Genomic DNA, 25,703 nt, shown 5'->3' with positions numbered 1-25,703 from the left:
TGTGCCCTCGTGGCCAAAATGTCAGCTTGTAACTTATCCAACGACATCGTGTTCACGTCTTGCATCAATTGTAACAACATGCCCCCGGCTAACTTATTCTCGTCGAACACGTTTTTCAGATAAGCGTGTATCTCTGTGACTACTGCCGTTGCTTGCTCGAACACGTCTTCTCCAAAAGTACACTCTCTCGGCAATAAACACAACCATGCATTGGTATGTGGCTTCGTCCTCAAGGCCAACGCCATGATTTCCTCCTCTGCCGATGTCATATTCCTTCTAACCGTCCTCCCCTGTTCATTTCTCGCATAATCCATCTGTCTGAACCAGAGGTCATTGGCCACTTGTTGTACTAACAAGTGATCATCATCTACCCCTGGCCTTAACTTCAGTAGCCTGGCGAGTTGTGCTGCAATCCTTGAATCTCTGGATGGCATTGGAAATGTCAGACCAGATGGCAGGGAGCTCAGAACGGGGTGGGTAGTAGTTGTTAGGTTCCACCATCCTGTTCGGCGCAGGTATTATCACGCTGAATCGTCCCTGCCGCAGAGTTGTGACCATCGTGTACACAAACTGTAGGGGTTCAGGCAATGCGGCCTACCCCGGTGATAACACGAGGATGATCTCACCACATTCTTGGTGAAATTTCGCTGCACTGATGCCTCCACCTCGGTCATTATAGCCTCTCCTATGATTTCGTTGCTCGAGATTGATCCATCCGTCAGACGGGACAACAACCCTGTACTCTGCAAGTAGTCATTCGAGCCGGCAATTACTATCACCTGTGGGTCCATGCTGATCGCCCTCCGCACGCTTATTGTCATACCTGCTGATTGCCCGCGGTCTAAATTAGGCGCTGTCAGGAAAATCACATCCGGCCAAAAGAAAGAACGGTGCGTGTAGAGATAGTCCGAAGTGGCTACTATCAAATATTTGGCAGCCTTTATATCCGAAGGATCATAGGCAGCAAACAGGCTGTCACCCACTGGTACCTTCAGTCCCGCGTATCTCCTGTCTTCCCCCTCCACCGAGGTCGCTCGGAGATAATCTCTCGAGTACTTACCAGGTGCCTGGCCGGGTGGTTTGGAGAACTGCCTATACAGCTTGTGGTCCTTGTTGTTGGGCTTCTTCTCTGCCAGAAACTTGACCTTCTGAGAAGGTGGTGTCAATTCTCTGGCTCTCCGACGGACGTTCGTAAGAGATCGGGTATTCAAGGGCCCAAAGGTTAGGGGTTCAGGCAATGCGGCGTACCCCGGTGATAACACGAGGATGATCTCACCACATTCTTGGTGAAGTTTCGCTGCACTGATGCCTCCACCTCGGTCATGGCAATCCATCGAGGCAATCCATCGAGGTCCACGAACCTGAGCGTAGTCGCGGAGATGAAGTACTGTGGGACCATCTCCACCCATCATCCTTCTTGCATCCACTCGACACGTCAATGTGCTCATGTTCAATTTCGTTGACATTTCCGTTTTATATTGCCCCCAACTGCTGGGGTCTGGCCGGTTCCAAAGCAGCACGCTGATTGGCTCAAATCCTTACGCCGGCGTGGTGCTCGTCGATGGGTTTGCTGTAGAAGCAGGAGTTGTCGTGGTGGGCGGGTTACTCGTCCTAGACACGGTTTGGGAGCTAGTCTGATTCCGATCAACCGAGGGACCCGTTGGTACTATGGCTCGAGGTATTCGCTCCGAGCAACTTGAGGAATGATCAAGGCGTTGGGAAGGGACGACCCTACCCAGCGTCCGGCCAGTGGTCCTGTTGATCTCATTCATCGCTGCTGTGGCCACCTGATTGAATGACTCTTGAAACTGCGGAGCAAGATAGGTGTCTGGCGGATCCGGTATCGTATTTCTCTGGTTCGGAGCAGACTGTGATGTCCGCTGAGGAGCCTCGGGCTCTCTCGGTGCGCACAGCTCCTGTGCCTTCGTCCTGGGACGTGTGTCTCTGGATCCCTCCGAGGAGTTCATCGCCACCAGAACCTCCGGTGACACTTGGCTCACCCTTGCCATATATAGCTTCTTCAGGTGTTTTAGGCCATTTGCAGATCTTCGAACTTCTTCTTTTTCCATTCGTCTTTTTCTCGAGCTATTGCCCTGTACTCCTCCAGCTTGGCGCACAGCTCGCTTTGATCCTTATCCTTCTTCTCCAACGTCTCAATCGTCTCCGAGGTCGGGATCTCTATCTCGTTCATCCTAACTCTCTTCAGCGGAGGAGCAGCTGTTGGAGAATCTACTGAGTGTGACAGGCCCGGCACATCACGAACTCTTTTCGCTCCGATGAGCGGCTGCACAAGTTGAACAGGTAGGGGCATCTCACCTAGCCGGTGATCCCTCTGCTCGCCTAGTCCAGGCTCACGAGCCAAGTCGTGGCCAGACATTTCTCCTCGCCGCCATCTCATCAGTCGGTTTCGACCTCTCTCGGCGCTTCCGGACTCACCGAAGGCCAGCATCAACACTATTTCCGTGGGGCAATTCACTTGACCCTCTCGTCCTAACGCCTTGAGGAGCGCGACCACAAACATCGCCAGTCCCGGGTCTTCTTGTGCAAAGTCACACTCAATCAGCTGCTGATATATCTCGTCTAGAGTCACTCCTAGACTCGCTGAGGGAAATTCCATCTAATCATTGGTGTCACCCATCTTTCTATCGTGTATCTTTTGTCGTCGTGTCCTTTAGATTTGTTAATTTCATTGGATCAATCAAGATCTAAAAAGCAAGTCACGACTTAAAAACATCATTTTATGCCGTCCCATTTCCAGGATAAAAGATCATTCACATCCTTTAAAAACGATCCATTGAAATTCTCTTTTCTTCTTGATTTAAAAACTAGCACCAAGGTGGATCGTCCACCTGCAACCTTATCAAGGTAACGGTAACACAAATGAGCGCCGTCACCTTCACTACCTGGAGTGTTCCATGTCTCTTATGATACAAACATTACATAAATCATAACCTAACGATAACATAACACATAAGCATCACATATTCACACTATTACATAAAAACATAATCCCTAGTAGCTAGCCTAAAACTTAATCCTAATGCCTATAAAATAAACTTAATATAAACCACTTATCGCCAAACGTAACTCCTAGCATACGCTCAGATAGTACTTTTTATGTAAGTAAACCTCTATGTCAGTTTCCGAAAATATCACGCTTACAAGGGCATATAACTCTCTCGGATGTAGCTTTCCCCTATTGGGATCATAGACTGGTAACTAGAGAGAGGTCACTCCTCTCTCAACCAGAAAATCCCTAAGTCGAGTCATGGCCAATACCAAGCTCTCTGGATTTACGTGTTGCTTATCAGTGGCCTTCGTAACCAGGAAACACAAATATTTCCCTGGTATCTGTGATGCAACAGGGGGCAGCGCTATCATCCCTCCCACACCAGACCTCTGTTTCCATAAAAACTCGATATTCTTATATTCTCTTTTAAAGTCAGCCGCTAGTGCTGTTTTGAAGCTTACAACCGCGGTTATCGCTATAGCGCATGTACGTTCCGTGAGTATGAAATCGCTGTCCCTTATGACGATATTTTTTGAAAAATGTTTCGGTAAGTCAAAATAAGATGCAAAAATTTGTCCAAAAAGTGTTTTTTTTTAGCGTTCTCGCCTTCCGTTTCCAGCTCTCCGGTTTGCCTTGCCGATTTTAATTTTTTAACGATAAGTGGTTTTTTAGCGTTCTCGCCTTCCGTTTCCAGCTCTCCGGTTTCCCTTGCCGATTTTAATTTTTTGGTGTGGGCGAGTCCTTGCCCCACTCGCCGGGCAAAAATATCCATTGAAGTCCCCGTCGATCGCCCAAAGTCGAGCAGATCGAGGTTGGTCGCGGAACGCATAGAGGGCCATCTGGAGCGACCCAGTTGGACTCGGTATTGTCATGGCTGACATATTTGATGCCGTCTTTATCGACATCCTGAATTGTCAAGTACATCATGGAGCCATTCGAGCACTCGCAAGTTCGTTAATTCTTGCTCATGAGTCTGCTCCACCTCTGGTTCGAACTCGACTTCTGGTTCGGAGCGATCGTCGATCCAATCCTGATCCATGTCATTGACCAAGCCGATCTCTTTGGCTCGCTAATTTATCCAGCTCACCAGTGATTCCATCATATTGCTTAAAATATCCGGTCTCTGACGAAATCCTCGCCATACGGGTTGTACTTCTTCTTGTTCCTTCCTTTCTTGCTCTGGCGTGTTTCCATGGTGAAGGGAAAGTCAGGCTGTACTCCTTTGTCAATTTCAGTTTGTTCTGGGCAATCCCAGTCCTCTTTGACATAAGGTAGAGTTTCGTCGTCCACCTCCACTCGCTCGGTCAACTCCAGCTCCAGTGGCAGATCGCAATTATCTACCACTTCATTCCCGTCGTTTTTGTCGCGCGTACCTCTTTAATTCTCTTCACAAGCAGGATCCACTTTCAAATAGTCTCCCTCCTGCATGTCCGCTGGGATGCACCAGTCCTCTGATGAGGCATCGTGCAGTTTGATGTTTTCGTAATCAGCTGCTCTTCCGGTGCTCAATTGATAAAAACGACCTCCTTGGTGCACTTCTGTTTCTTGAGATGGGCTGCGCCATTTTTTTAAAAATTTTTTGGTTTTTTTTGGTGGAACTACTTCCTGGAACATCCAGACATAATCGCCGACTGAGTGGGCTTTTGCATCTGCAGTCCTTTTATCAAATCTCCTTTTTTGTCTAATTTGCGCCTGTTGCGTGTTCCTCCTGCATAAGTCATTGAGGTCCTGCTGCCTTCTAATAACATCACGCACGTACGTTTGTGGTGCTGTTTTCTTCCCTTCATACTCAGGGTAGCAGAACGTTAGCGCAAGAGCTTTTTCGTGACCAGTTAGTATCATATTCGGATTTATTCCCGTGGTTGAATGCTCTGTGCTGTTGTAAGCGCCCATCACTTGCGGCAAGTGTCTATCCCAGTCATCCATGTAGCGTGCGCAATAAACTTTCAACATGGATACCAGCGTGCGATTTTGCTTTTCAACTAGGCCATTTGCTTGTGGGTGATAAGTGGTCGAGTGGGCCCGTGCCACCTGCGACCTTTTCATCAACTCCTTCTTGAGATCGCCCACGAATGTTCTGCCATATTCCGATTGGAATGTGATGGGGCAGCCGTGCCTCGCTATCCACACATTTATCGAGTGATCGCACGTTTCTTCCGCTGATGCTGTCATGCAGGGGGCTGCCTCTGCATATATCGTGAAACTATCGATCATTACCAGCACCTGATTGTAGCTCGTGGCAGTCATGTATATCTTCTGATGATCAATTTGCACTACTTCGTTGAATCCCGATGACTCTATTGACTGCAGTGGGAACCTTAGTTTCCTGGGATTCTTCGCCTGTTGACACGAAAAGCATTCAGAGATCTACTTTTTACACGCCTTCTTCAAACCAGGCCATTCGAATCGTTTCTGTATCCTGTTGTACACTTTGTCCACGCCATGATGGCCCCTCTGATCATGTGATCGAAAGAGCAATTCGGTCTGGTAAAACTGTGGCAACACTATTGAATTATACTTGTAAAGGACATTGTCCTCTTCCTTGCGTTTACAGGCTACGATTCCGTCTTTGTTCAGGTACAACAAATCTTTTGTCTTCATGTAAAATTGCTTCAAGACCTTATAGCTGTCTTCCTCTAAATCTCCTTTGTCAGGTGCCCCATTCTCGATCCATCTTTTCAGATTGCTCGTCATTCTGTCATTTCGTTGAGCTCTTAAAAGATCCGAAAGCCGGTATCTGGCTTTTAGGTATGTCTTTACCACGTTTAATTGGCCGCTTATTACCTCCGGGGCATGGGCATCATCCAGCAACTTGACGCACCATATCTTCTTCAAAGGTGTTGCTTCTTGCACAGATGGCTCCAGGTTGGTACGGACGACCGTACCATGTGGTAGTAATCTGGTTGCCTGTTTCGACACTGCTATCAGTTCAAGCTCATCTGCGGCATTATCCACTACAGTCCACCTCACCGGAGATATATCTGTCTCTGTCCGGGTCCTGATGTATTTCCCGGTCCAGCCCGCGCTGTTTCCATTCCACGAGCAAGGAATGAATAGCAATCTCCGGAACATCAGAAATGGAAGTGGTCTCAGATGTATTCTCCCAGGACTGGGGCTCCAAGTCGTCACTCGAGCCGATGGATCCCACATCATTATATTCCAATCTGACAGTGATGTTCCTCGACTCCCCGGACAAAACTCTGTCCCTTGGTCGCTTTGAATCCGGCTCCCCGGACAACATTCTGTCCTTTGGTTGTCCCAACATTGTCTCCCCGGAAAGTTGTCCTGTACGGGCTCGAAAGTGCCTGACTCCCCGGACATCCGTAAATTGTACTTTTCTCGTGAAGCTGGAATTCGACTTGACCCTAACATCTTTAGTGGTTTGGACCTGGGTCTATGTCCCATGTTCTGTGAACGAAGTCTTCAACAAGACATCATTCGGCATTGACTTCACCAACTGGTTCACTATCGACCGGCAATCCCGTTCAACATCTCGACTGCGAATGGTCACTTGCCTCTTCTCTGTTCTCTCAGTGACGGTCAACCGTTGGATGGCTTCCAACCACTCACAATCATGCCTATCCACTTCTCTATTCAGTAAGTCACGGAGCTTTCCCATGACGTCCGGCGCCACGTTCACTGTCCTATTTAGCAGGGCTATGCTGTTTATACCCGTCCTGGTAAGCTCTCGCTGCACCAGATTGGATCGGACAAGCAGATCCAGCGGGACAGGATCGTCCCTGGCTAATACCTTTCTTTCAGCGGCCGTCTCCACGGGAAGTTCAGGGTGTCCTGGTATGGTGTGCCCTGACTTGTCCAGCCACCTGGTGAGTGGTAGTTTATCGAAGGTCTCCTTATCTAGAAATGAAAATCCGTCTTTGATTTCTGCTTTATTGGCCTGTTTCTCTTCTAGGCGCTCATAGAATTCTGTCTTTTTACTGAGGCTATCAGCATTCTGGTGCTTGTCACGGGTACGGTGCTCTATGATCATGTGGTATCCATCCAGGCGCACGATCCAACGACCAATATAACTTTGGTCCATCGAATAGGTTTTCAGCCAGGCAAGGGCACGATTATCCACACGAAACTTGAAAAGAGCACTCCTCAAGTAGGCCCTGTATTTTTCCACGAAAGTGATCACCGCGAACATTTCCGCTTTTGGTGCGCCGTACTTTATCTCAGTTTCGCTCAGGACTTCCATAGGCTCTCGGACGGGGAACCGTTCTCCCGTTCCACTATCGCTCCTGGTGAAGTATGCCCGATATCGCAACCACTGATGCATCCGTGTCTAACACAAGCATCACCTTCTCTGATGGCATGCCGAGGACCGGTGCCTCGCAAAGTTCACGTTTCATGTTTTCAAACGAAACTTGTGCCTCATCAGTCCAAGTGAATTTTTTGCCCTTATTCCTCATCAACTGCTGCATGGGGTATATCTTGTCGGCATATCCCTTGATGAACTCTCGGTAACAGTTAGCAAACCCCAAAAAGCTCATCAGTTGTGTGTCTGACTTAGGTGCCTTCCAGGTCAAGACCGCTTCGACCGCTTCGGGATCCGGTCTTTCACCATGCTCATCCACAAGGCGGCCCAGATACTTTATTGAGTCTCTAAGGATTTCACACTTGGTTTACACTTCAGGCGCGCCTGTTTCATGCAAGTAAATACCTCATCCAACCTCTCTTTATGATCCTCCAGGGTTGGGGTTGCTATCACGTAATCATCGACATAGCACATTATGAGGTTCCCGTAATTCTTTGTCACACTCGTGAGTGCCTGGACCATCAGTCGCTGGAATGTGGCCGTCGCGTTGCACAATCCGAACGGCATCCTCTTCCACTGGAAAAATCCCAGCTCGCACGCGAAGCCGGTTTTCTCACGATCTTGCTTTCTGAGTGGCACTTGCCAAAACGCAGAGCCCAAATTTAACGTCGTGAAGAATTCGCGTCCCCCAACTTGGAGAGGCTCTCATCGATGCGGGGAATCGGGTATGCGTCCTTTATCGTCACTGCGTTCAGGTAACGGAAATCACATCAAAACATGAGTTGCCCCCTTTCTTTTTTTTTGCCATGACCACGCCAAAAGCCCACGGGGACTTCGACGGCTCGATCATGTCGTACTCCATTAACATCTCGATCTCTTACCTGCACGCTTTTGACTTATGTGGGGTCATTCTCCTCGCCCCTTCCCTGTGAGGTACCGAGCCCTCTTCTATCTCAATCTCGTGTTCTACAAAATTGCAGCAACCAATATCGGCTTTATGCTTCAAAAAAACGTCTGCATTCCGATTTAGCACCGCCCTGAGCGAATCTAGTTCTTTGTCCGATATTTTACCCTTCAGATGTTCTATCTCGGGCAGGACATGTTTATTTGCTGCTAACTCTGTTTCTGTTGGTCTTTCGGGAAAACTTGAACAGCTAGACAACCCATTGAAAACAATTTCTTAGAAAATTTCATTTCACATATTCTCTTCAGTATTCGCGTGCAAGGGACATTTAGTTACATCAAACTTTCTCGAGTTCTCCACACTCTGAAAGTCTGTGTTCAGAGGCAATGCGTAGCCAAGTTTATTTCCCCTCTGTATTGTCACTGTGGTTGCTTCTGTGTTCAACAACACACTCACACACAGTCCATCCGAGTGAGTGTGAAACTTCTTCCTAAAATAGCCGAGCTCTTACTGTTTGGATTTAGTACCAGACACACCTGTCTGTCATTACTGAGTTCATTCAAGTCCCTCATCCTAAACGTCGCTACCACGGCTTGATTTGGCTTCAACCTAACTTTTCGATCCAGAAAAATTGGCACCTTTGCCTGGTTAATTAAGATCTTATTAAGAGGATCCTTTTCATACTTCCTCTCAGGATCTTTGATCCTGATCAACCCGTCATTGAGGTCGATCTTGACATCAAAATTGCGTACGAAGTCCCTTCCCTGGATGAATTGATCGGATTCGTCCAAGTTTTCCACCACCAGGAAGCTCATCCAAAGATATTTTTCTCCAAGCTGCAGTGATATAATCGGGGTCCGTCTTGTCACATAGATTGCCCCCTGATTGGCAGATGCCAGTTTGATGTTTGTCGGTATCAGATCCGACCTGTCAAAGCCCATATCAGTTCAAGTGCTGACTGGCATGACGCTGACCACTGCTCCCGTGTCTAACATCCTTTTACTGAAATTAGTCTGACCTGAATATCTAGCACATGTGCTGCCAGATCGGCTTCGCAACCTATGTGGACCGCATCCTGTTCAAGCATGGCATTATGTCCGATTCGTCGAAACTTCAGCTCTTCTCGACCCATGTATATCCGGCCTACTTGATCACTCGCATCAATCACGTGAGCCCTCGTGTAGATACAAATGCCGTCCACATTCATCAGAATCGGATATGGGCCATGGACTTCAATGTAATGTCCATCTACTCTCATTAGCCTTGGACCTCCTGTCGTGAGCAGCGCTCGCACTGCCCTGGAGTCCAACTTGGGATCCTTCTCCCTCAGGTAGTCCGCATAAGTGTCCAGGTGTACCAGCGTGTTCTCGGACGGTTCACTCAAGTTCTTGACCACCTCCTGCGACCGAAAAATGGACTTTATCTTCGTTCCTTCTTTCGTCATGCCAAAGGTTTTACCCGATATAACATTTAGCTTTAGTCCCGGTTTTCTGGCATCCTGTTAGTCCTCTTCTTTCGTTGTTTTCCCCAGAATTTCCATCCATTTTTTTCCCGAAGATCTGTGCTTTCCAGTTCGGACCTTACCCATTGCTCAACATCCTTCGTGGCTAGCTCCTGCTGGACATTCTGTAATGCAGTCCGTGCCGCTAAACAATAATCCACCTTGAGCGGGCCAGCCGACTCTGCCTCAAGGCTCAAGGCTATCGCCTCATCAGGCAAGGTCGTCACCTTCTTAGTCGTAAATGTGCTCGGTGTCGTCTCTTTTCTCCGAGACTCGCCCTCGTTCATCAGACGTGCTCGAATGGCTTTGACGCTCGAAAGCGCCTCCTCATGGCGGGGATGTTTCGCGTCCGCCAACGCATCCCAAAATAGAGTGCAATCCGACTTGAAGTGTCCCTCCAAATTACAGAAGAAGCACCTTGGTCCATACTTCATTATGAGTCCTCTAACGTACTCTTCGTGGTCCTCGTCGGTCGCATCAACATCATCGAGGAAGTAACCTATCGCTTTCATGTTCTGTTTGTAGGCAGAACAGGCGGAAACATGGTGGTCCATCGAGCCACAATTCGCACATGACCTCCTCTTATCCATGTCGTCACGAGGTCTGTACCAACTAGAGTTCGCGCCAGTGTTTATTCCGCTGTAGTTGCCATAATTGCTGTAACGGTTTTGAGCCCTTGTTTTTGTGAGCAAGTACTCACGCGACTTCATACGCAAATCATCGGGCGTGGGTACCTGGTCTAGCGACAGGGTGATGTGTGTGGCTAGCATGGTTTTCAGCTCATCACTCTTTACTCCATCCATGAACTTCGATGCAATCGCTAAGTTTCGCTCCGATATTCTCTCATCGGGATTGCTTCTTCTTCTGAGTAATTCAAGATGGTCCAAAAACTTGTCTATGGATTCGTCATCTTTTTGACGCCTCTTTTCGAACTTCACCATAGCCTGATGCCCTTGTACTCCAGAGCCGAAACAATTCAGCAAGATGTCGAATATCTTGCGTGCGCTGTCTCGTTTATTGGCCCTTTTCGCTATTACACAATTTAGGGCGGTACCCTCTAGGTTGCTTGTCATTGCGCTGCCTTCCTGTTTCTTTGAGAGAATCTCTTCTTCAAAGTGCAACTTCATCACGTCTATCCAAGTATCGATGCAGCCATCTGACTCGTCCTTGTATGACTTCGGCTTCTTAAGTGTCCTTCTTGACCTCTCTCCTCTCTTGGTTGACTTCGAGAGCTTAGTGATGAACGTTTCAAGTGATCTATTCAGAGGCTCAAACATCGAAGCATACATCGTTGTGTCCTGCGAGACCGTAGTCAGATCTGGCACTGATCTGACTTGTGGCACAGTGGGCAATCTTGTCTCCGGGGTGGCATCCGCGTCCGGTGGGACCTGATTTGTCCAACATGGCCTCGATGGGGCTGCCCTGGGCCGTTCCTTATGCTTAGATTCATAACTCGTTCTCGAGCTTTGCTGGGGCCCGGCATAGCTGCGTGCTCCGTCTCCATCATTTGCCTGGCACGAGCGCTCCCTTGGGGCGGATCTCCCCTCCCGATTGCTCCCGTTTAAGATCTCGTCAAGCTTCCGCATCATCAGGTCAGATTTGACATCCAACCTCTTCTCCAGGCTAGTCATCGTATGAGCATAGGTATTGTCGTGATCGTTCAATAATCGCTCGATCTCTCTTGTCATCCTAACCTTTCTTTCCTCTGACTCCTTGGTTGCTTAAGCCAAGCTCTTCGCCAGGCATTGATCGGTGTTGCGTATCAATTGAGCCTGATCGACTCTCGCGTGCGACTTCACGTTTGATAGCTCATCTCACAGTTTCTTTTGACCCTGGTGAGCTCTCTCCTCGACTCGATCTATTCTCTTAGTCATGTCCCGTCGCAGTTCTTCAAGGCCTGTCATTACGCCAGCGAACATGTCACTTATATCGCCAGCCGCCCCCGATGCCGGGGTTAGACCCAGAGAACATGAGGTCAACTGCGGTTGCAACCTGGTACTCGACGACGCTCCGCCCTTTTGCTTGCCCATCGACATCATCAACCTGTCGAACGTCGAGGATACACCTACGGTTATCCCATCAGACATGGGCCTAGTCGGCGAGGTGGACAACGCCTTCCTCCTCATGTCATTCCTTGGGCACGAGTGAAGTCCACATCCGGATGGGCTATCTCCGGATGGTCATTACTGGAAGATAGACATTCAGTTTGTAATGACGCCATGCAATCATCGTACAAAAACTTCCAGCTTTTCTTGGCTTCGAACTCGTTTGTTCTTCACTCGGACTTATACTTGACATCAACGCATTCTTATTCTGCTTGACTAGAGGTGATTGTTCTTTTCTACAATTGTTACCCTTTGTCTCTGACTTGGACATTCCCCTGAACAATACTTCTTCTCGCGGTTCGGCCTCGGAACGCTGCGAGGCCTCCTCGCTTCTTTCAACTTCCTCCCGTTCAAATTCCTCGCCTGGCTCTTCCAGGTCCGCGTGATGGTGGTAGTCGGGTCGGATCAGCGTTTGCTTCCCTTCCTCGAAGGGGTCCGTAAGCGTCTCGCTCGCCCGTCCGGTTTCACCACTTTGCCCCTGATTGCCATCGAGGTTCTTCTCGCTTCTTAATTTCATTCCGCTCACTGAAAGGCCAGCCTGACCTTTAGTCGTTGCTTCATCAGCAAAGACATAGGAAATGCTGCTAACCGTGGATTGGCTACGCCGTGTTTTGAACTTTCGTGTAGTCCCCGTACTCAGCTTGGGAATCTTAGTTGTTGTACCTAACGAGTCCCTGCGCTGCATGCATTGTGATAAAAAAGTTTTCGACGGCAATGCACAAAATTCAAAATAAAATTCGAAAAACTTTTCTCAAGTCTACTCACTCGAGTCCTCTAGTAAGAAAAATATACCTTCGATCTCGTAGAGATATTATAAGTGACTCAGTACAAGTTACACAAAAGGCCTACTTAGTGTCTAGACATTGCCAACTCTACTTAATTACCCAGTGTAACAGTATCACAAAATTTTCACAAGATATGGTCAATACACAAAACACAACTGATAACCAGATAAGAATATCCTATAGGCGACAGCGACCTTTCGTTAAGTATCATTCTTACCAGCACACTCGTATAAAATCACTGCCTCGTTTAAGATCAAACATTATATTATAAAAGAGCAGTGATGGCTTCAGTAACAGATAGTTAAAACTTAGTCTTAAAGAAAAAGACTTCCCTCAATTGGAACTTTCCAAAAGAACGCAGCCCAGGACGCAGTCTTCTCAAGTGAGTGTGTATTTGTCTAATACACTCACCGAAATCTTCCTTTAGGTGTCCTGAGATTGCCCGAGCTGTCCTACTAAGTAGATCAAGGCAACCTCTGATCGAAAATTTCTAAAGTCTATGAAAATGCGCTCACACACCCGGGACGCCCCAAGTGCTTGAGAGCTGGTAACAACTCTTCTTCTCAAGTGAGTGTTCATTTGCCTAATACACTCACCGAGGTCTTCTTATATGTGTTCCCGGATCGCCCGAGCTTTCCTATTAAGTAGCTCAAGGCAACCACACAACCAAAATCACAATCGAAAAAAAATTGGCTTGGGTACTTTTGATAAAGCCGATCTAGAATCCAAAGTTGATCACAAATTTCCGGGTTAAATGGGTTTTTATAATCCTAATATGCACGCCCGTTAGTAATTAACTTTTCATTCCGACTCTAATTGGATATTTTACTTGCTCAAATTGCCCCGGAAGATACCCCTGAGTTTTCAATAAGGAGGGTCGTTAAGGGGCTTAAGGGCTTAAGTCACTCCGGAGGATTACTCCGGAGGGTTGTTAAGACACTTAGCTTACTTCGGAGGGTTATTTCGGAGGGTACCTTAGTCACCCAAGTTACTTTGGAGGTTCCCCTTAAACTCCTTAAGGAGGGTCAATAAGAGGCTTAAAACGCTCCGGAGGGTTACTTCGGAGGGTTCCTTCAAAATTTCAATTTTTTCAAATCTCACTTGGAAGGGTCTCCAACTAGTCTCAGAAATTGTCAAAACAAGCTAAAAATATGTGGGAGGTTGTTTTGATTTCTTCGGAGGGTCTCGTGGAAAGTTTCCACTAAGGAGGATTGCTAAGGAGCTTAGCTGACTCCGGAGGGTTACTTCGGAGGGTTCCCAAAAATCGAGAAAAGGGATATTTCAACCGCTGTAAAGCCTCCGAATGCGGTCTAATTGACTTAAAACCAGGTTGGCTGACATGGTCAACCTTCCCAGTAGGACAAAAAAGTGATCTCTTAAATTTTTCTGCCGCTCGGAGCGTTCCCTAAAATTTGGACCCTCCGAACCAACAAATTCTAAAAAATTTTCGTTTCCTGAAGTTATCAACCCAAAGACGGTTGCGGTCCACCAACAAAGTGGTCAAAAACGTCGACTTATGGTACCAAAACTATCCCGATCGGTTTGCTAGTCTTTGAGAAATTGCCAAAAACGCGTTCGTCAAATTGGCCTTTTTTCACCACCTATATAGGTTCTGAAAGATTTTTTCCACAATTCTTAGTGAAAGGGCCCAAAAACAATTGAAACGAGCGTAATAGACCCCTACGGCACTGGAAAAATGCAAAAAAAAATTGGATCAAAATTGGTTTGGAAACAAAAATTTGGCCAAAAACTATCAAATTTGGACCCTCAGATTACTTCCTTTTCCAATCTTTAAGACTCTAGCTCTATCCACGGAGCTATTCGGAGGGTTCCTCAAAAATCTCTCTAGCAACCGAGCAAATTTTGCTAGCACGCTCCTAATACAAAAATTTCCATCGCTCTAACTCTAAAAACTCAAAAACACGATCCTCAAAACATATTGACGAAATTCGGAAAATCACAAAAATTTTGATCGAAAAAATATTGTTTTCGCCAACTTCTATAAAATCTTTTTCCGCGCGGTTTCTTCAATTAGGGAGGTTGAACTACGTAGTAGGTCAACTTACAAAAGCTTTTTGCCGTTCGGAAAAGCTCGGATATCTAAAATTTTGGGGTTTGACAGTTTGGTCGAAAATCAGTAATTTTCGACAAAATTGGGGTGTTTCTCGGGTCTAAATAGGAGATAAGTAATATATAGTAAGGATAATAATCTATTAGTAGTCGTTAACTAATATTGCTAAAACCTCTTTTGCACCAAAATACCGAATTAAGACCCTTAACTCGGAAATTTGCAATCGGTGGAGGGTACAATCGGACCGCGCCAATCGTGCCCCCACCACTTAAGTTTTAATGAAATAGTACCCAAACGATACTAAAATTGGGTCAATGATACCCAACAGTCGTTGTGGATGTTGTCCCTGATGTCCCTGTTGAGTCTGGAAAGCGTTGGTCAGCTTTCCACTCTACCCTCCGGTCACCGGCAAAATCAACATTAACGTGCTTAAATACTCAAATAACACTCAAGGGAGGGTACCTAACCCGCCACCAAAACACTCAATCTCTCAATCAGAAATGATATAAATCAATCTGAAACAACAACAAATAGGAAGGTCAGATCACATCTCGTCCGAAAATAACATATAAACTGTCACTGTATGTTTTTTTACTGTTTTTGGTCTTTTTTGGACTTTTTACTGTTTTTTGTACTTTTTTTCTTTTCAGATAAATTTGTTTTTGGTTTTTTCTTGGTTATACACTATTTTTGTTCAGTTTTACGCTTTCTCATTGATTGTTTTTGGTCCCGGGACTTTGGGATCAGCGGGCTCATGACTTCCCACCTAACCCTCCGGCCCCCGGAATTTTTGGTGTTAACTATGTTAACAAGCTAAATAGTACTAGGCGGAGGGTCGGCACCTTCCCCCTAGTGCAACAAAGGTCACTAAAGCCTCTGACTTGGGCATACTGAAACGTTTGCTGATCATGATGGTCTTATGCCTTAAACAGGCCCACCCAGGAGCGCCATAAAAACGTCTATGTAACATTGGCCCAAATACTACACAGTGACGGAGCGTAGAAAAAGTACATATTAACGAGTGGCCGGCGTCAGTTGCCTAAATTCTACTAGTTTTTCACCGTCTCGATCTAGCCAGTTGATTTTTTGGTCTGTCTAGGGGTAAATAAAAAGTTACTAATATTAAAATATCAATCAATGCCGGTGTTAATTCAAAATTTTACAGCATCAGAGTAGCTAAAAAATCAGGTTTTTTTAGTCCTTCACCATATAGTGTCTCTGGGGGGCCGAGCCTCCGCTTTCGCGATTTCCCTGTAATAACGTCGTTTTTACTCCGAATTCGTGGCACGGGAGGGTACTGCTCTTTACTCTTTCCCTACTGAAGCCTCCTTTCCGCCTGTCGTCTCTAATTAGCTGTCTTATCGTGCGTGATCGTCACGATAAGAGGCTTCGTTTTTTTTATCGTTCTCGTTTAACTGTTTTTCACTATTTTAGCTGTTGTTCTGTTTTTTGTCACTTTTTGGCTCAAAATGGCCGTTTTTGCAATTTGGAGAAATGTGACGTCACAAATCGAATTTATGAAAATTAAAACGCCAGAATATTCTGACCCCCCTTTGCAACAGTTTTGTTATCGCTAGGGCCTCTATTTCTATTTTCGTGTCATGCCGGAAGATTGCGATGTGCCAATCTGACAGAATGGCACATTCGATCCCGTAGTCTTGAAGTCGTAAAAACACACAGGAGCGCCATAGAAACACTATGTAACAATGGCTTACTTAAGTCACAAACGGGGTTCAAAAGTATAGGCCTAATAACCATTGGCTCAAGAGTCAGGGACACTATCTTTTGTGTTTTTCTACCTCAAGCGGTTGGAGCCAATACGGTTCACTTGCGACATGAGACTAAGACCCGCGTTACAGCTTAAAGGCCACTATCAAAATACCCCCCGCTCTGGAAAATCAGAACGCCCCCTTATTCAGGTCTCAAAATACCCAAAATACGCCATTGCCGTTAAAAACAGGGTCGGAACCTTATGTATATATATATTTTTTTATTAGACAGTGAACCTTTGATCCATTTCAGATGGATCAACCTAAAAATTCTCCCTAACTCAACATAACAATATAAAACACTTTCAAAAAAATTAAATTAGGTACTCACATACCGACACGACCGCTTGAATTCACTAACTAAATTTTAAAGCAATTCTAGAGTTGATGGGGTAATTAAATTTAACTTAAGTTTGAAATAAAGAAGTTTTGACTCAAGAAACAAGTTACCCTAATTTCTCTGATCCACTAATTAGATTCTGATCCACTCTAATTCCTCTCTTCTCCACTCGTGATCTTATTCCGTCTTCTGCCAAGAATAAGACAGTGCTACTCTTGTTCGAATTATGTTTTAGAAATTGCGCGTAGCAATTTCCAGCTGCTAATTTCTGACTACTTACCCGCGATTGTAGTTCGGTTCTTCTGAACTTATTTTCTTGCATTTTCAGTTGTCGCGAGAAACTTGAGCATGACATGCTCAATTCGAATTTTTGAAAAATTGTATTTCACCCCAAAATCAAGACTGAACGTTTTCTCTAGGTCAAACTTCCAAAAATGACCGACTGGCACATATATCATGGTAATTTTGTTTTCGGTTCAAGGATTGTCTACCCAGGTTTTCTGTGCTCGGGAGGAGCTCGTCTAAATTTTCTGAAAGATTGTACAACGCCATTGATTGTGTTTCTCCGACTTTCGATATCAAATTGAACATCATTCAAGAAAAACGTATAAAACGTATCATGACAATAGGAACCAAGAAATTGGATATGGAGAGGATTTATAAAATCAATGGCGAAAACGTTAAAGAAGGGCAACTCGAAAAAGACTTGGGTATCTGGCTGGACAACAAACTGACATTCGAAACACACATCACTACAAAAGCCAATAAGGCAATTGGCATGATAGCAGTAATTAAGAAAAGCTTCACTAAAGTCACGAAACAAGTATTTTTAAACATCTACAAATGCTTGATACGGCCACACCTTGAATTTGCGAACTTAATCTGGCACCCAAGACTGATCAAGCATCAAAAGATCTTGGAAAACGTACAAAGAAGAGCAACTCGTCTAGTTAGTGGTATGAAAAATTTATCCTATTACGAACGCCTTAAAGAACCGAATCTATCATCGCTGGAATACAGAAGGAAAAGAGGGACAATGATAGAAATGTTTAAAATCTGCTATGGTTTGTATGATAGGAATGCCACTGCGGGACTATTCGAGCGGAATGATAGGGATTCTAGAGGTAACGCATGTAAAGTAGTAATACGTAAAGCAAATCTAGAAATGCGAAAAAATTTCTTCACGATAAGAGCACCTCTCGACTGGAACAATCTGCCACAGGAAACAGTGCAAAGCAAAACCATCGACGAAATGTAACATTCGTCTACTGCAGTCACACATGAGGCTTAAGAAAAATAGGCCCTATAACTATTGGCTCAAGAGTCAGGGACACTATCTCTTGTGTTTTTCTACCTCAAATCAGACGGAGCCAATTCGGTTCGTTTGTGACATGAGACTACGACCCGTTACAGCTTAAAGGCTACTACTAAAATATCCCCCCATTCTAGAATTAAGAACGTCCTCATACTTAGGTCTCTAGATACCCAAAATACATGAACGCCGCTAAAAACCGGGTTGGAACAATCCGTTAAGTTACTTTTTATTAGACAGTAGAACTTTGATCCATTTCAGATGGATCAACCTAAAACTCGCCTTACCTCAACATAACAATTATAAAACACACTCTAGAAATTTAAATTAGTACTCACATTGTAGCACGCTCAAGAAAGGGAAGTACTTCAGTCGGTAATTAACTCGAGAATTAAATAATGTAACTAGAATGAGTTTAATGTTTGTCAGTTTTAACAACAAGAACAAGTTTGTACTCTAGACTGTAGTTTCTCGTGAACCATTGGGACACTCAAGCTGTCCACGTTTCCACCGAAGGTTCACTCTAGTCCAGTTTAGAATAATACTCTAGTTAAGTCACAATAATCCAGTTCGTGGGAATACGCTTCTTTCTGTTTCAAATGGGACAGCTCTACTCTAGATTATTACTGTGACGGAAATTGCGAATAGCAATTTCCTACTGATTTATCTTGCAACTTTCCCGCGATTGTCACTCGATTGTTCTGACTTCTCTTTTTTGACTTTCAGTTATCGCGAGAAAATCGTGCATGACAGGCTCCATTCGAATTTTTGAAAAATTAAATTTCACCCCAAAATTAAGTGTTTTTTGCTTCTCTCAAGGTCAAACTTCCAAATATGACCGACTGGCACATACTCCCCGGACTCGAGATCGATGTCCTCATCGCGTGCTGTCGTCTGCCAGTGAGTCCCAGAAAATCAAGTGTTGCTCAAGGTACAGTGCCAGTGGTCATTTACAGCAGACTTAAGTTTATCTACACCCCAAAATTCACGGCCATGTAAAATTTTCACACTATCGCTAAACAGCAATCAAAATCTGCACACACCTGCACCCTTGAATTCTTGCTTTTTAAGCCAATCATTTAAAATTTCTTTTGTCCCATTCAATCAGGAAATTGTCATGCAGCATTTTGATTTATATAGTAAATATAGTATATTAATAACAATATTTGATTCGTTAAAATTTCTTTTTCTGTGAACCCAGGTTTCACCCGGATCCACACTCACGCCCCCCTTCCCTCTCAAGACTCAAGATCCATTCAAACCATCCACTCATCTCGCACTCTTCGCCTTGGAGGTGCCACACCCTGAAGTACTTGATACGGCAAACTGTCTCAACAGTTCTTCTTCATCATCGGAGCTAATCACGATTTCCTCCCAAGCCTTCAGCTGTTCATAGGATCGCATCCATTCTCTTTGCTCCTGCAACCTCTTTGCCTGGTTGGGTAGTGCCTTCACCCTAGATTCCCGGTTCAAACAAAAGGAGTTGTGCAGGCTCAAGCTCACGTTCTTCGCCAGGTCCTCCTCTAGTATCGATTCCCTCGCTTTGGTATTGTCTCTAGACATCTTACCCACTCTCTTCCATCCTGTCGTGATCGCATTTCGGTGGGTCAACAGGGGGGCTCTTGAAAGCTTCTGGCCCAATCTCGGCCTGGAACTGTCGATACTCCTTTTGATGCTTTCTCATGTGATCTTTCGTTGTCAGGCCTACTTAGTGTCTAGACATTGCCAACTCTACTTAATTACCCAGTGTAACAGTATCACAAAATTTTCACAAGATATGGTCAATACACAAAACACAACTGATAACCAGATAAGAATATCCTATAGGCGACAGCGACCTTTCGTTAAGTATCATTCTTACCAGCACACTCGTATAAAATCACTGCCTCGTTTAAGATCAAACATTATATTATAAAAGAGCAGTGATGGCTTCAGTAACAGATAGTTAAAACTTAGTCTTAAAGAAAAAGACTTCCCTCAATTGGAACTTTCCAAAAGAACGCAGCCCAGGACGCAGTCTTCTCAAGTGAGTGTGTATTTGTCTAATACACTCACCGAAATCTTCCTTTAGGTGTCCTGAGATTGCCCGAGCTGTCCTACTAAGTAGATCAAGGCAACCTCTGATCGAAAATTTCTAAAGTCTATGAAAATGCGCTCACACACCCGGGACGCCCCAAGTGCTTGAGAGCTGGTAACAACTCTTCTTCTCAAGTGAGTGTTCATTTGCCTAATACACTCACCGAGGTCTTCTTATATGTGTTCCCGGATCGCCCGAGCTTTCCTATTAAGTAGCTCAAGGCAACCACACAACCAAAATCACAATCGAAAAAAAATTGGCTTGGGTACTTTTGATAAAGCCGATCTAGAATCCAAAGTTGATCACAAATTTCCGGGTTAAATGGGTTTTTATAATCCTAATATGCACGCCCGTTAGTAATTAACTTTTCATTCCGACTCTAATTGGATATTTTACTTGCTCAAATTGCCCCGGAAGATACCCCTGAGTTTTCAATAAGGAGGGTCGTTAAGGGGCTTAAGGGCTTAAGTCACTCCGGAGGATTACTCCGGAGGGTTGTTAAGACACTTAGCTTACTTCGGAGGGTTATTTCGGAGGGTACCTTAGTCACCCAAGTTACTTCGGAGGTTCCCCTTAAACTCCTTAAGGAGGGTCAATAAGAGGCTTAAAACGCTCCGGAGGGTTACTTCGGAGGGTTCCTTCAAAATTTCAATTTTTTCAAATCTCACTTGGAAGGGTCTCCAACTAGTCTCAGAAATTGTCAAAACAAGCTAAAAATATGTGGGAGGTTGTTTTGATTTCTTCGGAGGGTCTCGTGGAAAGTTTCCACTAAGGAGGATTGCTAAGGAGCTTAGCTGACTCCGGAGGGTTACTTCGGAGGGTTCCCAAAAATCGAGAAAAGGGATATTTCAACCGCTGTAAAGCCTCCGAATGCGGTCTAATTGACTTAAAACCAGGTTGGCTGACATGGTCAACCTTCCCAGTAGGACAAAAAAGTGATCTCTTAAATTTTTCTGCCGCTCGGAGCGTTCCCTAAAATTTGGACCCTCCGAACCAACAAATTCTAAAAAATTTTCGTTTCCTGAAGTTATCAACCCAAAGACGGTTGCGGTCCACCAACAAAGTGGTCAAAAACGTCGACTTATGGTACCAAAACTATCCCGATCGGTTTGCTAGTCTTTGAGAAATTGCCAAAAACGCGTTCGTCAAATTGGCCTTTTTTCACCACCTATATAGGTTCTGAAAGATTTTTTCCACAATTCTTAGTGAAAGGGCCCAAAAACAATTGAAACGAGCGTAATAGACCCCTACGGCACTGGAAAAATGCAAAAAAAAATTGGATCAAAATTGGTTTGGAAACAAAAATTTGGCCAAAAACTATCAAATTTGGACCCTCAGATTACTTCCTTTTCCAATCTTTAAGACTCTAGCTCTATCCACGGAGCTATTCGGAGGGTTCCTCAAAAATCTCTCTAGCAACCGAGCAAATTTTGCTAGCACGCTCCTAATACAAAAATTTCCATCGCTCTAACTCTAAAAACTCAAAAACACGATCCTCAAAACATATTGACGAAATTCGGAAAATCACAAAAATTTTGATCGAAAAAATATTGTTTTCGCCAACTTCTATAAAATCTTTTTCCGCGCGGTTTCTTCAATTAGGGAGGTTGAACTACGTAGTAGGTCAACTTACAAAAGCTTTTTGCCGTTCGGAAAAGCTCGGATATCTAAAATTTTGGGGTTTGACAGTTTGGTCGAAAATCAGTAATTTTCGACAAAATTGGGGTGTTTCTCGGGTCTAAATAGGAGATAAGTAATATATAGTAAGGATAATAATCTATTAGTAGTCGTTAACTAATATTGCTAAAACCTCTTTTGCACCAAAATACCGAATTAAGACCCTTAACTCGGAAATTTGCAATCGGTGGAGGGTACAATCGGACCGCGCCAATCGTGCCCCCACCACTTAAGTTTTAATGAAATAGTACCCAAACGATACTAAAATTGGGTCAATGATACCCAACAGTCGTTGTGGATGTTGTCCCTGATGTCCCTGTTGAGTCTGGAAAGCGTTGGTCAGCTTTCCACTCTACCCTCCGGTCACCGGCAAAATCAACATTAACGTGCTTAAATACTCAAATAACACTCAAGGGAGGGTACCTAACCCGCCACCAAAACACTCAATCTCTCAATCAGAAATGATATAAATCAATCTGAAACAACAACAAATAGGAAGGTCAGATCACATCTCGTCCGAAAATAACATATAAACTGTCACTGTATGTTTTTTTACTGTTTTTGGTCTTTTTTGGACTTTTTACTGTTTTTTGTACTTTTTTTCTTTTCAGATAAATTTGTTTTTGGTTTTTTCTTGGTTATACACTATTTTTGTTCAGTTTTACGCTTTCTCATTGATTGTTTTTGGTCCCGGGACTTTGGGATCAGCGGGCTCATGACTTCCCACCTAACCCTCCGGCCCCCGGAATTTTTGGTGTTAACTATGTTAACAAGCTAAATAGTACTAGGCGGAGGGTCGGCACCTTCCCCCTAGTGCAACAAAGGTCACTAAAGCCTCTGACTTGGGCATACTGAAACGTTTGCTGATCATGATGGTCTTATGCCTTAAACAGGCCCACCCAGGAGCGCCATAAAAACGTCTATGTAACATTGGCCCAAATACTACACAGTGACGGAGCGTAGAAAAAGTACATATTAACGAGTGGCCGGCGTCAGTTGCCTAAATTCTACTAGTTTTTCACCGTCTCGATCTAGCCAGTTGATTTTTTGGTCTGTCTAGGGGTAAATAAAAAGTTACTAATATTAAAATATCAATCAATGCCGGTGTTAATTCAAAATTTTACAGCATCAGAGTAGCTAAAAAATCAGGTTTTTTTAGTCCTTCACCATATAGTGTCTCTGGGGGGCCGAGCCTCCGCTTTCGTGATTTCCCTGTAATAACGTCGTTTTTACTCCGAATTCGTGGCACGGGAGGGTACTGCTCTTTACTCTTTCCCTACTGAAGCCTCCTTTCCGCCTGTCGTCTCTAATTAGCTGTCTTATCGTGCGTGATCGTCACGATAAGAGGCTTCGTTTTTTTTTATCGTTCTCGTTTAACTGTTTTTCACTATTTTAGCTGTTGTTCTGTTTTTTGTCACTTTTTGGCTCAAAATGGCCGTTTTTGCAATTTGGAGAAATGTGACGTCACAAATCGAATTTATGAAAATTAAAACGCCAGAATATTCTGACCCCCCTTTGCAACAGTTTTGTTATCGCTAGGGCCTCTATTTCTATTTTCGTGTCATGCCGGAAGATTGCGATGTGCCAATCTGACAGAATGGCACATTCGATCCCGTAGTCTTGAAGTCGTAAAAACACACAGGAGCGCCATAGAAACACTATGTAACAATGGCTTACTTAAGTCACAAATGGGGTTAAAAAGAATAGGCCTAATAACCATTGGCTCAAGAGTCAGGGACACTATCTTTTGTGTTTTTCTACCTCAAGCGGTTGGAGCCAATACGGTTCACTTGCGACATGAGACTAAGACCCGCGTTACAGCTTAAAGGCCACTATCAAAATACCCCCCGCTCTGGAAAATCAGAACGCCCCCTTATTCAGGTCTCAAAATACCCAAAATACGCCATTGCCGTTAAAAACAGGGTCGGAACCTTATGTATATATATATTTTTTTATTAGACAGTGAACCTTTGATCCATTTCAGATGGATCAACCTAAAAATTCTCCCTAACTCAACATAACAATATAAAACACTTTCAAAAAAATTAAATTAGGTACTCACATACCGACACGACCGCTTGAATTCACTAACTAAATTTTAAAGCAATTCTAGAGTTGATGGGGTAATTAAATTTAACTTAAGTTTGAAATAAAGAAGTTTTGACTCAAGAAACAAGTTACCCTAATTTCTCTGATCCACTAATTAGATTCTGATCCACTCTAATTCCTCTCTTCTCCACTCGTGATCTTATTCCGTCTTCTGCCAAGAATAAGACAGTGCTACTCTTGTTCGAATTATGTTTTAGAAATTGCGCGTAGCAATTTCCAGCTGCTAATTTCTGACTACTTACCCGCGATTGTAGTTCGGTTCTTCTGAACTTATTTTCTTGCATTTTCAGTTGTCGCGAGAAACTTGAGCATGACATGCTCAATTCGAATTTTTGAAAAATTGTATTTCACCCCAAAATCAAGACTGAACGTTTTCTCTAGGTCAAACTTCCAAAAATGACCGACTGGCACATATATCATGGTAATTTTGTTTTCGGTTCAAGGATTGTCTACCCAGGTTTTCTGTGCTCGGGAGGAGCTCGTCTAAATTTTCTGAAAGATTGTACAACGCCATTGATTGTGTTTCTCCGACTTTCGATATCAAATTGAACATCATTCAAGAAAAACGTATAAAACGTATCATGACAATAGGAACCAAGAAATTGGATATGGAGAGGATTTATAAAATCAATGGCGAAAACGTTAAAGAAGGGCAACTCGAAAAAGACTTGGGTATCTGGCTGGACAACAAACTGACATTCGAAACACACATCACTACAAAAGCCAATAAGGCAATTGGCATGATAGCAGTAATTAAGAAAAGCTTCACTAAAGTCACGAAACAAGTATTTTTAAACATCTACAAATGCTTGATACGGCCACACCTTGAATTTGCGAACTTAATCTGGCACCCAAGACTGATCAAGCATCAAAAGATCTTGGAAAACGTACAAAGAAGAGCAACTCGTCTAGTTAGTGGTATGAAAAATCTATCCTATTACGAACGCCTTAAAGAACCGAATCTATCATCGCTGGAATACAGAAGGAAAAGAGGGACAATGATAGAAATGTTTAAAATCTGCTATGGTTTGTATGATAGGAATGCCACTGCGGGACTATTCGAGCGGAATGATAGGGATTCTAGAGGTAACGCATGTAAAGTAGTAATACGTAAAGCAAATCTAGAAATGCGAAAAAATTTCTTCACGATAAGAGCACCTCTCGACTGGAACAATCTGCCACAGGAAACAGTGCAAAGCAAAACCATCGACGAAATGTAACATTCGTCTACTGCAGTCACACATGAGGCTTAAGAAAAATAGGCCCTATAACTATTGGCTCAAGAGTCAGGGACACTATCTCTTGTGTTTTTCTACCTCAAATCAGACGGAGCCAATTCGGTTCGTTTGTGACATGAGACTACGACCCGTTACAGCTTAAAGGCTACTACTAAAATATCCCCCCATTCTAGAATTAAGAACGTCCTCATACTTAGGTCTCTAGATACCCAAAATACATGAACGCCGCTAAAAACCGGGTTGGAACAATCCGTTAAGTTACTTTTTATTAGACAGTAGAACTTTGATCCATTTCAGATGGATCAACCTAAAACTCGCCTTACCTCAACATAACAATTATAAAACACACTCTAGAAATTTAAATTAGTACTCACATTGTAGCACGCTCAAGAAAGGGAAGTACTTCAGTCGGTAATTAACTCGAGAATTAAATAATGTAACTAGAATGAGTTTAATGTTTGTCAGTTTTAACAACAAGAACAAGTTTGTACTCTAGACTGTAGTTTCTCGTGAACCATTGGGACACTCAAGCTGTCCACGTTTC

The 25,703-nt window shown here is 44.1% G+C and overlaps 2 protein-coding genes across 3 annotated transcripts in view; one reads left to right on the top strand and one right to left on the bottom strand.

The window, feature by feature from the left end:
- LOC134840310 (ubiquitin-conjugating enzyme E2 A) overlaps window positions 1–25,703 on the top strand; it is a 311,529-nt gene that overhangs the window by 255,939 nt on the left and 29,887 nt on the right. The gene's annotated exons all lie outside the window — the stretch shown is intronic.
- Window positions 1,539–2,009, bottom strand: LOC134839928 (uncharacterized). The gene has a single exon (XM_063855556.1). The coding sequence runs from the start codon at window positions 2,007–2,009 to the stop codon at window positions 1,539–1,541; it is 471 nt and encodes a 156-aa protein (XP_063711626.1).

Source organism: Symsagittifera roscoffensis, chromosome 2 (assembly GCF_963678635.1).
Source record: "Symsagittifera roscoffensis chromosome 2, txSymRosc1.1, whole genome shotgun sequence".
Classification (NCBI taxonomy): Eukaryota; Metazoa; Xenacoelomorpha; order Acoela; family Convolutidae; genus Symsagittifera; species Symsagittifera roscoffensis.
The sequence above is the reverse complement of the archived record's forward strand: the minus strand, read 5'-3'. Positions and strand labels throughout refer to the sequence as shown.

Excerpts from the sequence above, each read along its gene's own strand:
- LOC134839928 (XM_063855556.1), bottom strand. The coding sequence starts at position 2,009 with ATGGCAAGGGTGAGCCAAGTGTCACCGGAGGTTCTGGTGGCGATGAAC.